General features: G+C 48.5%; 1 protein-coding gene across 2 annotated transcripts; it reads left to right on the top strand.

Annotated features, from left to right (window-relative positions):
- Positions 1 to 365: 365 nt before the first annotated feature.
- LOC144727725 (pyruvate dehydrogenase [acetyl-transferring]-phosphatase 1, mitochondrial-like) lies at positions 366 to 13,609 on the top strand. Of its 2 annotated transcripts, XM_078606765.1 has the most exons (8): positions 366 to 502; positions 2,626 to 2,815; positions 3,807 to 3,965; positions 4,683 to 5,054; positions 7,176 to 7,423; positions 7,880 to 8,110; positions 11,147 to 11,327; positions 11,738 to 13,609. In XM_078606765.1, the coding sequence occupies exons 2-8, from the start codon at positions 2,633 to 2,635 to the stop codon at positions 12,014 to 12,016; spliced, it is 1,653 nt and encodes a 550-aa protein (XP_078462891.1). In that variant the 5' UTR covers positions 366 to 502; positions 2,626 to 2,632; the 3' UTR covers positions 12,017 to 13,609. The 2 variants fall into 2 exon arrangements, with proteins under 2 accessions (XP_078462891.1, XP_078462892.1); XM_078606766.1 differs by lacking the exon at positions 366 to 502 and having other exon boundaries at positions 509 to 2,815.
- The last annotated feature ends 1,284 nt before the right edge of the window (positions 13,610 to 14,893 follow it).

The raw sequence follows: 14,893 nt of genomic DNA, 5'->3' as shown, positions 1-14,893 counted from the left end.
CACGAACTCCGGTCATCCTCGCAGTGGCTTTTGGATGCTCGCCATCGAACAACGGTGGTCACTGCATCGCGCGGCGCTTTCAGATGCGCTTCTGCGGCCGTCTGGAACGCTCTTCTTTCCAACATTAGGAAGCTACTGGAGCTATGCACCTTTAAATCATCTACATTGAAAACTCATTGCTTTAGAACTGATTGTTGTGTTTAGTTTGGTGTCCTTTCCCCGCACCTGCGATTAGCACGGTTGGCTATGTACGGTGCGAAAGAAGCTCTCTACAAACTTACATAGTACAGGGTCATCTCACATTCCTCACCTCGGGGTCACCTCGGGGTCACCTCAAGGTCATCTCGGGGTCACCTTGGGGTCACCTCGTCACCTCGGGGACACCTCGTTACCTCGGGGTCACCTCGTCACCCCCCTCTCGCCACACGGCGGCAGCCATGGCTGGGTGCGAGTGACGCTGGCTGCCGTCCCCAACCCAACTCGGACTCAAACCCTCGCTAAGGTGGGTCCGGGGAACCCGGCTAGGGGAGTCGAACCGCGGTGTTTCGCCTCACCCGGCACTAGGGAGTCCACGGCGGGGCTCTGTGAGATGCCGGCGACGGTGCGAGCGGAGGATACCAGCATCCCCGCTTGACCCTGGCCCAGGGTGAGGGGTGCCGGTTGAGGCACCTAGGAAAGAGCGGAGGCTTCGCGTGCGTGCGGTACGACTAGGCCGCGACCTTAACTCTCCGTCTGAGACTGCCGCTAATTATTCTGATAATCTGCAGATGTTTAGTTATACTGCCGATTCATCTGCCACTGCTGATTCTTATATTGCTGATAATATTTCTGGCTACTAATAGCTGATGCTGTTTTATGTTACTGCTATTGATTCTACTTATGCTGATTCAACCGCTTGCTGCTCTTCATGACGCTGCTGATTATGGATAATTATTTTGGTCAAACTTATAATAGATATACGTACATAACTTTTACCAATCCGTCGCAATGATAAAGCTGCTGCTGATGATGAAGTTATTGATGATGGAATATCTAGTTGTGATGGTGATACTGATTGTACTGTTGCTATCCGATGAGGATGTTGCTGCTATTGATGCTCATCTTGATGGGATTGCTGATTGTGATGATGTGTATCTGGTGATGATGCTACCGATGGTTTATACACAGCTGTCAACCCATAGGGTTTACCCCGCATTCTTGTACAGGGAAGTTTAGTTTTCAGGTCCGTACAGCCGTTTCAATACGGGGAAAAAATGTGTTGTCTGTTTGTGTTTCTCCCTTGTGATGGCACTTTGTAGGATGAACGTTGATATTTATAAGAGCAGGGGGTGATCAATAAGGTCTGAATTGGTCTGTAACAAGGTAGGCACTGATAAGGGGTTGACCGCTATGTGGTTATGCTGGTAAAACGGTTGAGGAGACGACGTGAAGGTCACACACAGGAGCCAGGCAGTTGGTGGGGCTATCGCACTTCATAACTCGAGTATCTGCCTTCAACTGGTGGTTGGAGGTTTGTTGGTTGGAGGTGGTGGTAATGGGGAAGGGGAGATGAGGGTTGCTGTGGTCTCAAGGATGGAGAGCGTAGTTCGCGCACTGTGCCACGGACCCAGCAACCCGAGTTCTATTCCTGCTCCACAGCTAACAACGGTGACGAATATCTGAACCTGGGCCTTGGCATCTCTTAGGTCGACCTAGCCTTAACTGAGTACCTGATGCGATGTATAACCATCGCCACTGGGGAGACAAAGGCAGCCGGGCTTGGTGCTAACCAAGCATTGCCTCGTTTGCTGTGCCGGCCTTAATCGGTGCGCTTGGCCAATTCTTTAAAAGTTTAAACGTTCCTTCTCTCACCTGACCCAGTCGCGTCTCCTAGGATTTAACCGCCCCCATCTGACTCCCAATACCTGAACCTCAATACCTGACCCTCAGCATATTATCCTATTGTTATCATCGCTAGAATTGTTGTTACCATTATTATTAACTGTTTGTCTTTCTATTTCTGAACATACTTATTTAGTTTGTACCCCTGTTATTGGGCTTAGTGTTAAATTCAACGGAGATACATGTACTATATATATAAAAATGCTGCTTTTAGAAGACTGGAATGTTTTTAGATGTGGGTGCGATGTCTAATGGAGAAAATCAGTTGGACGGAGATGTAAGAGTGACAAAGAACTATCAAAAGATCTGAGCTGAGCATGTTGCCACAGGGGAAGCCTTGTTGCTAGACTCTCTCAAGAGAATGGATGCTGGAGAAAGAGGCCAAGGGATAGGAAAATCAAGGTGCTGTTTGGTACTTAGTAGAAATTATATCTGTACAAGGGCACGACCAGAGGGAATGGTGGGAGCTTGAACCAAGAACCTGCCCAATATGGCAAGTGATGCCTGAACTGAAACTGGGCAACTTTTTACTTCACCAGCCTATACCGACCAGCATCATGAAGTATGGTCAAACCACGTCCTACGTCTGACACGGCGTCACGAGCACTTCATTAGAGCATTGGATTGACAATTAGCTTTTAAAATGTCGGTATTTTATTGTGATTTTTTTTATCATTGCCATCATTAATTTTGTAGCTACTGTAACAACCGATATTCGTTTTAATTAATATCGTTGTTATTCAGATCGGCCATGACGAGTGCTCTCTGCGTGTCTCTCCGGGTCGGACGGGCGCACGGCGCCGCTGCGCTCCGTGTCTCCGTCGCTGGTTCCCCTCCTCCCTCGCGCTGGGACCCCCTGCATCGTCCTGCCCAGAGAGGCTATATCTCACTGCCCGCGGAGCGCAAGGTTTCACCGCCGCTAAACCCAGAGCAGGTAAACTAAACTTGAAATTAACTTTTCATGTTATTTTACCAGGTAAGCCCCACTGGGCTATATAGCTCTTTTTCAGAAGCGACATGGCCACATGATAGCTTAATGAGGTGGCTTATTGCGTGGAAATTTATAGCAGCCAAATACTTTAAAAGCACGTTGATTCTAAATGTGGAGGAAAAAACTGAAGGACCCGGATACAAATCCATGACCACGGGGACAACATTCGAACTCCAAATATACAGGCATCAGAGTAGGGATCGAACCCACGACCTGCATACCAGCCGAGGTAGTTAACATCTCACTACTTTGATAAGACACTACCAGGTGACGCCTCCACCAATAGTGTCGTGCCACTGAGTGTTGGTGTCTTCTAAGCCAGAAGACCCATTATTGCATTGGATTGACTGCTCGGATATTCTATCTCCACGTACTTCTGTTTTTGAAAACGAATTTCTTTAGAACTGCCTTTTATGTTTAGTTTGTTTTCCTTCCCCTGTACCTCTGATAAGCACGGTTGGCTACGTACATTGCGAAAGAAGTTCAACATACACATATACATTCTGCGTGTATTCTCTTGTCACATCCACCATATTTATTACATCTTAGACCAATAGACCCGCATATGCTTATATGGCTACGTACGGTGCGAAAGAAGTTCAGCATACATTTTTACATGAACCTTAGAATTACATAAAGACCCATAGACTCTGACAAATGTATATGATCCATAGACTTACGTCGATAAACATATACTTACATTGAGACCCATAGACTCACATGCACTTACATGGTCTATATACTTGTATACACACCTATAGATATACTAATATGATCCGTAGACTTAAATAGAGGGCCATAGACTTACATCTTTTTCTTTACCAAAAGTCCCATGAGGGCAGTGGAGTCCATAAGTCACATCCACTAGTCCTCACATCTTAGTCCACCCCATCCCTTACATCTCACTCTCGGTGGCTCCTTCCTTTGCCTACAGGTGGATGGGATCCTGCGCACGGACGAGTTTGAGTGTGAGCTGGAGCGGGAGTTCCGCGGGGGGACTGTGCTCAGCCTCCACAGCAACCAGCTAGCGGCGAACACCCCCGTGGAGGACCGGCGCACTGCTGCCACCTGCCTGCACACGGGAGGGCTTCTGGTGGGGCCTCCATACACACACACACACAAAGACCAAGATCCCCCATGTAGCCTTTAACAGTCTTTTTGGGCAAGTGCTTTTAGTGAGCACCTATGTTGGCCAGCATAGCACACTCGGGGGTAGGTGGCCAACATTTACGCCTGGCCGCCGTTGTCTGAACTTTATACACAGCACCAGGTGCAATTTTTTAAGTGCTCGTGTTTTTGGTCATGAGCGGCAATTGAACCGCTACACTACGGCGCAAAAAATAACGAAGACACACATGCACACACACACAATCATGCAGACGCGTGTACACACGAGTGAGTGCATGTACACAAACACATAGGCCCTCCCTTGATAACTGAGCTAAAGCCAAGGCTCCGATTGTGATGCCTCTTCCTCATTGAGATAACTCTCACTGCATTATTTCTCCCATCGGGAAACTGCGTCATCTTCAACTCTACCTGATCATCGTCCTTATCTCTCAATCATCATCAGCTATTCTACACCATGGTCTCAATCCCCTCGTGTTATCATCCTCATCACTCCATCATCAATCAAATCTCTGTCATTGGTATCATCATCTTTTCAATTTCAATGCTACATCATCTTCATCTCTTGCTCATCATCATCTCTTACCCAATACCACCACCATCATCACCACTCCCTCGAGTTGTATTTCCTCTCCCACCCCCTCTATTCTCTCAACCCCATTACCGCTCCACACCCACGCAGGTGGGCGTCTTCGACGGCCATGGTGGCTCCACTTGCGCGCAGGCAGTGAGCGAGCGCCTCTTTGGTTACGTGGCGTCGGCGCTGCTGCCCCAGCACACTCTGCTCAACTTGGAGGCGGCCGCTGAGGCCCGCGAGGCCGCACTGCAGGAGGGCGGCTGGGCCCTGCTGAGCTCCGAGCTGGGCCAGGCGCAGGGCCAGGGCCTGGCGTACCTCCCGGCGCCGCCGGAGCTGCTGCGCTGGCACGGCCCGGCACCTGGCGGCACGGCAAGGACGCACTACAGCGAGAGCCTGCGCACTTTCTGGCAGGAGCTTATCGACCTGGACAACGGGGAGGGCCTCGGAGTGCGCGACGCGCTCATCACCGCGTTCAAGGTCTGCGGCGGTGCGACGCGGTGCTGTGTAGTGCGCTGTGGATTCACCCGGTGGCCAGATGCGGACCACACGTCAGTAGAAACGTAGCGCAAAGCTCGACATGTTCGTCAATAATACTGTGGCTTTAAAAGGAAAACTATGTATGAGGTGATGTTTCGAACAATGTCCTTTCTTTGTAAGTCATAAATAGAGAAGCCAGGGAGATAGAGCGGATATGAGTAAGCGGACAATACGTCTCTCCACTTAGAAATAAAAGTACAAGAAGGCCGTGTGGCAGTCTTGAGATGCGATCATATTCAGCTGCTTTATACGTTAAAATGAATTTAATTTAACACGCAGGCTTTCACGACCAATGTTATGATTCAAAACAGATATTTGGATCAGATTGCAAAAGTGATTGGTTTAGGTGAGTGGTGGTGAACTTATGTCCTGACGACTGCATGGACCTACCACTTCAAAACACTCCTAAACAATATCTCAACCACACTAAACCAGGTACTGGATGGAAACATCTTTGACCTGGCAACACCACTAAATCAAGTTCCAGGCTCATTCACTTCTGTCACTGCAAGGTCTTCTTTACACTTGGTCGACATGCACCTTGTTTTTCTCATTGTTATTATTATTGTTGGATAGTGCCGAGCTGTATGTGCGTAATTGCGTTGTACGGCGAGCGTATTGAAAAACAACAAGAAACAACGCCGAGCGTTCCTTTATCTGCGATCGCGCGACCTCGGGCATTATACGTCGCTATCGCTCGCCCTCGCCGTGATATCACTTCGGCTCCCGTGTTTACGCAGTGGCCGGGGCCAGTGCCAACAACCACGTGGATGCCAGCCCGTGCCCGTCGCCCAAAACCAACGGGAAAACAGAATGTGGTTCACGTGTTCTCCAGCTCCAAAATAAGAGCTTATTGCAAATCTGAAACTAAAAATAGCAAAGGGGTGTGTGAACGAGTGGGTACGTGTGTGTGTTTGTACGTGCGTGCAGCATGTCCCGTCGGATTAGCCGTGTGCCGTTCTCTGCCAGAACGACCCGTGCTGAGCACAACAGGCGTGCACGCGCGCGTCGCTGGACTCGTTCCATGCTTTCCGCATCATTGCTGGGGTGATGGAGCAAGACAGATGCTCATTAACGAGCTGTGCTCTAGAAATAAATCACTGCCCAAGCAAATTAGTTATCAAGTATCCGTGCCACTGATGGTGGAGCGGTAGCCAAGGGAGGAAAACGCGCCCTGGAAGGGTGTACACCGAGGAGATGGAGAGAATGACCGAGCATGTGTGCGGGCGTCAGGTGGATCCTGACATTGCGGGATCGTGAGAGATGGCGAAAGCTTGGCGAGGCCTTCATCCAGCAGTGCACTGATCATGGTTTATGGTGATGGAAGATTGAGTGAGGCTTTCCTGGATACATAGAGGGCATTATTATGTCAGAGAGTGGTGGAGGGTGGTGGTACCTGACGTTCACTGCTGTTGAAAGTCGTCTGTATACCTGGGGTGACACCTCAAGGCTTTCTTTAAAAAACACAAATCTTGCAGTGATTGGTACACAGACTACTCATTTTCCACTATTTAACCAAGTCTCACCAGTGGCCGTCTTGAGTTAACCCGGCAGACCTCAGGATGAGCCAGGTTGTTTTTTCCACTGGAGAACCCATACCGTGACGCTGATTTTTAAAAAAATTAGCAATGCCGCCCCTGGCCCTGCTTGGGTCTGAGGCAGATTCACACATCACAGAAGATCCCTGGTTTTTATCTTCCACCAAGCTCATGGTCCACCCTAAATCGCATCTGCACAAACCATGGCAGATGTGGAAACTTGATGCACAAATGGAAAATTAAAAACTTTCCGGTAGTGTGCGACTGTGGTTATCCAGAACAGACCATACAACATATAACGACGCAGTGCCCGATCCACAAAGACATCACAGAGATACACTCCGCTGCTCCTGACGTGGTTTTCTGGCTTGACTGCCTGAATGTTAAATTGCAGTTGTTTCTGTGCATCCACATCAGCCGTATGAAAAAAATAAATGAATAATGGCTGCAGCAATCAAAGAGTTTAGTTTTACTCGTGCACGCTCGATCCGAATCTAACCACTGCCGCCGCGATTGTGCACAGAGACTGGACTCGGATATCTCGCTGGAGGCGCAGGTGCCGTGGGAGCACCCGTCGCTGGCACGCAAAGCCCGGCGCACAGCCTTCTCGGGCTGCACGGCGTGCGTGGCGCACGTGCACGGGCCTGACCTCCACGTCGCCAATGTGGGCGACAGCCGCGCCGTGCTGGGCGTGCGCCGCGCCGACGGCTCCTGGAGCGCCCTCTCGCTCACCAACGACCACTCGGCGCAGAACGAGAAGGAGGTCGCCAGGTGCGCTGGTGGCCTTGCGCTGACGGTGCCCGGAAGGGGGCATGATGAAGGAGTTCCATGGTGGCGAGATGTTAACTACCTCGCCTGGTATACTGGAGGTCGTGGGTTCGATCCCGACCCTGGTGCCTGTATATTTGGAGATTGCATGTCTCTGCCCGTGGTTGTGTGGATATTTATTCGGGTCCTCTGGTTTTTCCCTCCACATTTAGAAATGTGCATTTAGAGTATTTGGCTGCTATAAATTTCCACGTGGTAAGCAACTTCGTTGAGCTATCATTTATGGTCAGGTCGTTTCTGAAACAGAGCTATATAGCTCAGTGGGCCTTACCTGGTAAAATAAAAAAAATAGTTTATTGTTTAATGGCAAAATAAAGAAGAAGAAAACACCTGACGAACGATCTGTGAAATCTGTAGTGTTGTTTTCGTGCCCGGCTCTACATCTCCGCTCATACACAGGCTGCGTGCGGAGCACCCCATGAAGGAGCGCAAGACGGTGGTGCGTGGGGGGCGGCTGCTCGGGCTGCTGATGCCGACGCGCGCGTTCGGCGATGTGAGGTTCAAGTGGAGCGTGGAGCTTCAGCGGCGTGTGCTGGACGAGACGGGCTACGCCGGGCGCCAGTATTTCTTCCCGCCCAACTACCATACGCCGCCGTACCTCACCGCCAAGCCCGAGATCACGCACCACAGGTGAGCGAGCTGAGTTGGAAGTCCATGTAAAGCAATCGCCATTCCCCTTCCTCGAAAGACTTGGCAGGACCCTGATGAAAAAGAGTATTGAGACTCTTTGAAACAAAAAACTATTTTCAAAAACTATTTTTCTTTTTCCAGGAAAGGCCCACTGAGCTGTATAGCTCTTTTGGCTTATGTGGACATTTATAGCAGCCAAATACTCTAAACGCACGTTTCTAAATGTGGAGGGAAAAACCAGAGGACTCGGAGAAAAATACACGCGACCATAGGGAAAGAGACATGCAAACTCCAAATATACAGGCATCAGGGTTGGGATCGAATCCATGACCTGCTGCATACCAGGTGAGGTAGTTAACATCTCGCCACCGTGGCGATAATAATGATGCTGTTGTTGTTAGTCTGTAACTTTCCACTGTTGAGCAAAGGCCCTTTCCTATGTATTGCCACTCCTTTCATTCCCCAGTTGCTCCTGTCCAGACGTGACCTCCGAACTCTGTTATTTGTCTCCACTCCGCTGTTAGTTTCGTCTCTCAGCTCTCGTCATCTGCCCTCATGACGTGTGCTGCCCATTCCCACTCGATGTCTTTTGCCGCAACAACAGCTTCTTCATCAACATCGGTGTGACGAAGCTGTTATTTTAATTATTTCTTCATGGACCCTAACCTCCCACCACCCCCCGCCCCCCCCAAACATGGAAAGACGGAGAGAAAGATGTGCAATCAGGATCCTGCAGCGAAGGCCTGGTAATAAAATGAGTGTATGTTAGCAGGTCACGTGGTGTCATGTCGTCACATGTACAGAAGCTAAATATAAAAAATACTACGGGGAATTGTAACAAAACAACAATCGATGCTTGAATTGATTGTTGTTTGTCTTGAAATTGATTAATTAAGGGCTGTACCGCAAAATATTTATTTAGTTTAAAAACATTCACACTCATTTCATCGGACTCAACATGTTCATCAATAACACTGTGTGTGTGTGTCCTTGACAAAAATATATAATTGCTGACATTTCGTGCAATGGCCCATCTTTATGCATAAACAGAGAGGTGATAGAGATACAGTGGATACTAAGAGCTGGAGACTGCAACTAAATACCGTGGGGCCTGATGAGAATAACATTTTTAAAATGTTTTCCCGATGACCAGTTTTTTAAATGGACATTTGAAAAGTTACGATAGTTTTTCTTTTATTGCAATACCTTTGCAATCCAGAGGTGGTCTCCCCTACACCCATAGTCTAAAAATGAGTTTAATAACAATTAACTTCTTCATCCACTTTATTTGCCCATTTTCAAGAAGAGCATTTCTGGGCAGTGGCTGGGTGACTTTGAGGTCAGAGGTCAGAGCGCTAAGCTAGCACCACTTAGGTCCTGGGTTCGAATACAGGTTTTAGCCACTGCCGGTGATTACGCCGGGTTCTCATATTTAGTGAATGGATGGTTCTCAGCTCAATCACCAATGACCGCACGCCAAAAATTACATGTAGTTACATTTATAATTGGTCATTTATATCTGTCTTTCCGTAAAGTAATTGATCATTACGTACGGTTGTTGAGTGCTTAATCTGTGTCTAGATCTTGACTTAAAGCTTTCGGGACTGCAGGAATTCATATTCTTTGGGTCTTTCGGTAAAGCCACGTAGATAGAAAAAATACTACAATATCACGACGTTTCGATCGCAACACAAGCAATCGTCTTCAGATGAAAATAGCGGGGGAAATCTGCCGAGGTAGGCTGTTTATAAAGGTTTAGAGATGGGCGGGGCAGCTAATGTTAATGTAGGAGAGGTCTCCGTAACCTGCAGTAGGTCTACATCAATCAAAGAGCTGTTTACAAATGGTTTAGAGATGGGCGGGGCAGCTAATGCCAATGTGGGGGAGGTACTACGGAGCTGTGGGGAGTGGCCATTGTATTGTGGGAGATTAGCATGTCAATGTAAGAAATTTGAAGCTCGGCGAGAGCTCGGACAGCGCAGTGACCACATGGAGGTGGAAAAGAATGACAAGCCACCATTTACTAACACAGATAACGGTGGCTGTGTTAGTGAATGTAACTCAGAGAGTCGAGAATAACTGCTAACATAGGTAGGATAGGAACATCACAGCCAGTTATGACCTAAACTGGTTAATACCGTCCTTCCAATGATTGCTCAGTTTGTACACATCTTCTCGGTTGAAATTGTGTCTGTGTTTATATATCTGGATGGCTTCATGAACGAATCTTTGTTAATAGCCAGTGAGTTTGCAGCAGAGGTCGCAAACGGGTTTTGATTCGGGTACGGGTAGCCGGGTATCGGGTAGGGTACGGGTATCAGGTACCTGATTGCGACCTCTGGTTTGCAGAGTATCTTCGTCTTGGCAGAATCAATTTCGTGTGTGCCCACAGCGTTAAAATAATGATCAGCCACGGCTGAGGTATTGGTCCTACCGTGTTTCAGATCTGCCTTATGTTCACCGACCCGGTCCGAGACATGTCGCTTAGTTTCCCCAATGTAACTGCTGCCGCAGATACAGCTTAGTTTTTAGACGCCGGGGTATTGCATGCTGGGGATCGCATCCTTCACAGAAGGAATTAAATCACGAATTTTATGTATTGTGTTGAATCGTACCTGGATCTTGTGTTGGCTCATGATTTTGGAAATCTTTTTGGTGACCCCTGCTATGTATGGAAAGATGATGGTTTTGATTAGGTCCTCACATGGTTCTCTCCACCCACGGTTATGTCTAGATCACAATACTCCAGTAAATTCGAATTTGATTCTATTTTCCCCACGTATTCTCATCACCCCTCACCCCACCCTCACTTCATTCTCACCTCGCTCTCCCCTCACCATTACCTCACTTCCCCTCCTCTTATCCTTACCTCACCCATATCTCTCTCATGTTACCTTCATTCTCACCTCATGCTATCCTGACCCTCGCTTCACTGTCACCTTGTTGCTAACCTCCCCCTCATCCCACCTCAACCCCGACCTTACCGTCACTTTGCCCCCCCACCACCGGCCCTGGTGGCGGCGTGGCTGTGAGCAGGCTGCGCCCGCAGGACGAGTTTGTGGTGCTGGCCACGGACGGCCTGTGGGAGGTGATGCACCGCCAGGAGGTGGTGCGGCTCGTGGGCGAGCACCTGGACCGTGCACCATCGCGCCCCGCGCTCCAGCCGTTGCCACGGGGACGCCCCCTCACGCTCGCCGACATGCTTGCCCTGCTGCAGGTACTGACGCGCTCACACGTACCGCAGCACGGGTACCGTCGTCACGCCTGCGAGTACGATGTCGCAAAATCGTCTTGTCCGTGTGGCACTATACGCCGTGGTGTAATGTGGCCTGCAAGAAGATATCGTTTTCAAAAGACCTCGTTATGAATAAAGTCGATTTATGACGACGATGATATTATTATAATGTGTCTCAGCTATACAGGGCATGTGGCCGTGCTGGGACAAACCCTGCCACTTGTGCGTCCGGCCTTTCAAACGAGGGCATGCTACATGGCTGGCTGGCTGTGACTCCGTTGTGACCTCAGTGTTCCTTGACCCCGGTGTTCCATGACACCCACGTTCGTGACTCTCATTGTCCATGACCCCAGCATTTCGTTCTCCCCCTCACCTGGCCCACAAATGTACAGGCCCGTAAGGCCGCCCTGGCCCCCACGGACGGCTGGGACCGCAACCCGGCGACCCTGCTGGTGCGGCACGCCGTGGGGCGTGGCGAGTGGGGTGGCGTGGAGCCCGACCTGCTGGCGCGCATGCTGGCACTGCCCGAGGACATGGCGCGCCTTCACCGTGACGACATCACGCTCACAGTGCTCCGCATTGACACGCGCGCCGCCGGACGCTACCACCACCACGCCCGCGACGAGGCCGAGGATGACGACGAGGACGACGATCAAATGGGACGTGCTTAGGTGGGGTCCCTGCGACTCAAATAAAACGTCGTTCGAACTGTGGATTTGTACTCGGGCCACTGGTCCTGGGCTGTCTGGCACGAGTTGGAAGCTCCATTCTGCTGCTCCTATGGTCTGACACCTCCTCCAGCCGTCCATGCTCTCATCTTCCTGCCCCTGTTCGAAGTCCAGGTTAAAGAGCCTTTTTTACTCTGCCTATCACCAACAGCCTCTGTATAAACAAAATATATACACACACTGCTTCTGTACAGTGTTTTGATTCATAGACGAAATATAAATAATACACATTGTACATTTGATCTGTGAGAGATGAAGTTGCACAATTGTAATTTTAGCACTTTAGTGGCATCACTCTGAAGTCCCTCCCATTTCAGCGCATCAATCAAACGACTATTGCAGCACGACAATGCTGTTGCCTGACCATAACTTTTGGAGACCTTTTTATCTTGTGAACAAAACGTCAAAACTGTGTCTGACAGCCCAGGACACACAGCCTAGGTACGGCTCTACAATCTCCATTTATTTTACTGCGTCGTTCGCGATGGTGCACACGCACACTCCGTTGGGGTGGTTGCACAAGTGGGTAACTGACGATTTCAGAACAAAGCCAGGAGCGGAGCTGGCGGCTGGTAGTAGTGGTGCAAAGCGCAACCATGGGTGACCCAGCGATGGCAGCACTGCTACTGCCACCATGCACGGCCAACGTCAGTGCACATCGTTAAGGAAAACTAAACCCCCATGCGTGCCGGTTTGTGACAATGCCGCAAATGAGAGAGTTTTAAACCGCACAGACCCGAAGAACGTTTATCGATGAACGACAGATGTTGCACTGAGCGCAACTGTCTGTAACGTCACTTTGCCTTTTAGAGGTGTTCTGGAGTTTGTGTTTGATATTTTAGCGAGTTTTGTGTATCGTAAGTGGCACCTGTAAAGCAAAAAGGGAATCGCAATGACAACTTCTGAAACGCTGCCGTTTAACACACAACAGTGTCACAATTGCTCGAATTTATCCAAATGAAACTTTTTTAAGCACGTGTTTTTCGGTAGTGGGTTTGCAGACTTTTGTTTGAAAATGTTTGTACAGCGTCAGACTGAATGAAGATACACGGCAGCGGGATGCAAGCCACGTCGCGCTCTGCGGTTATTCATATTTAAAGTGGCCGCACAAACTTTACTATGAAGACAGTTTGGATTCTCATATTTATTTTTGTCATTTGGATGTGGATTTGTGTAAAGGTTGGCGATGCTTATAAAATGACGATGGACTGTTTTACTTGTCTGATGCATCCTCGTTTTTTCTGCAGTTTATAAAGGAACTTTATTTTTACGCGGATAATTGCGGTCCGTGGTGCGTGAGCACAGCAGCAAAGATTTAAAAAACATCAATAGTGCAGAAAATTATTACAGAGTCCTGAAGGAATATTGTACAGCGAACAAACGGGGTATTTAATGGTCGTAATTCGGAACACGCGGATAAACAAACAGTGCAAATGTAATATGAGAGCAAGAGGCACGAGAAAATGCAGGTAAGAGGTGCAAGTATATTCCGTGTTTTAATTTAATAGGGAAATAAAGTGAACTTTGTGCACCCAACGATTTTGTGGATGGTATTTGGAACCGTTGAGTTTCTCAACGGCGTTGAATCTTCGTGTGGAGTTTGGGAAAGGTCTGCGTCAGCAATAAAATGGCTTGAGAATGCTGCACAGTATATTGAAGGAGAGTGAGACTTACAATACAAATTTTCACCCAAAAAAATCAACACGCGAATCTCTCGTTTATGGCCAAAAATGCCAATTGTTTCAAACTTAATTTTTCAATAAATATGGAATTCTCACAATCGTTTTTATTCGTGCTGGATGGTTGCCCAATGGTAACAATCGTACCTCAGGAAATAAATGTTCATAGTTTAATTCCCAACTTGGGTGCCTTCCGTGTGGAGATTGCACGCCCCCTGTTCTGCATGGGTTTTCCTCCCGAGTTTTACGGTTTTCTGCCACAGGTAAACAAAACAAACATGCAATGTAATTGGTATTGGCCAAACATCCCATTGCTGAAAAAAAATATCTGCAAATTACTCAATTGAGATGACACGCATAGCAGCATTGCCCCGCCTGATTGCGAACACTTGGCAGAGCCGTTCCCAAAAAAAACCTCGAGACACCGGTGAAGATTTCCAGGTGGAACGAGGTGGAACGAGGTAGTCGTGTCTCGCAGCCGTCGTGCTGACAGAGTTCTCGGGAGAAGCACTTTTTTCCAGTGTTTCAACGAAGTTGGGCCACTGTGGAAAACACTTGTTTGACTCGTACCATCCCAAATTCCTACATGGGGATGCCTTTATCATCGCAATGACTTAATTTGGAAAGTATGAGAAAGTATAATTAATGGGGGGAGGGGGGTGCTGGCAACATCCAGGATGCTGACTCTAAAGCCACGTTCTCGGTGCTTTTTAACGGATGTGCAATGCGCGCAATCTCGTGTGTGGAGCGGCTCTTGGAGGATGCTGGCTCGGGAAAGCATCACGTGTGTGTCTGGAAAGGGTCCGAGAATTGACGCAAGTTTTATCGTGCACATATGTAGCACTTGGGTGGAGGGGGTGGCCATGTGTAATAGGCGGATGTCGTTATGTTCATGGAAATTCGTGTCACCCTGTGACTACGGGGAGGGGGTGGGGGCATTTCTCCAAAGGTGGTTCTTAATTATAACGCTGTGTTGGTTGGCTGGGAAATTCGAGCTCTTATTAAACTTGAATGATTATTTACATTTACTTGGCCTTCAATACTGCAACTGAATAGAAATTGTAAAATTTGCATAGATGGTATTGCATATTAATAGTATTTTTTTTATCGCCATTTGTACATCATACCTGTAAACCCCTTA

This window comes from Lampetra planeri, chromosome 26, assembly GCF_965212315.1.
Source record: "Lampetra planeri chromosome 26, kcLamPlan1.2.h2, whole genome shotgun sequence".
Lineage (NCBI taxonomy): Eukaryota > Metazoa > Chordata > Hyperoartia > Petromyzontiformes > Petromyzontidae > Lampetra > Lampetra planeri.
This window is presented reverse-complemented; position numbering and strand designations above follow the sequence as displayed.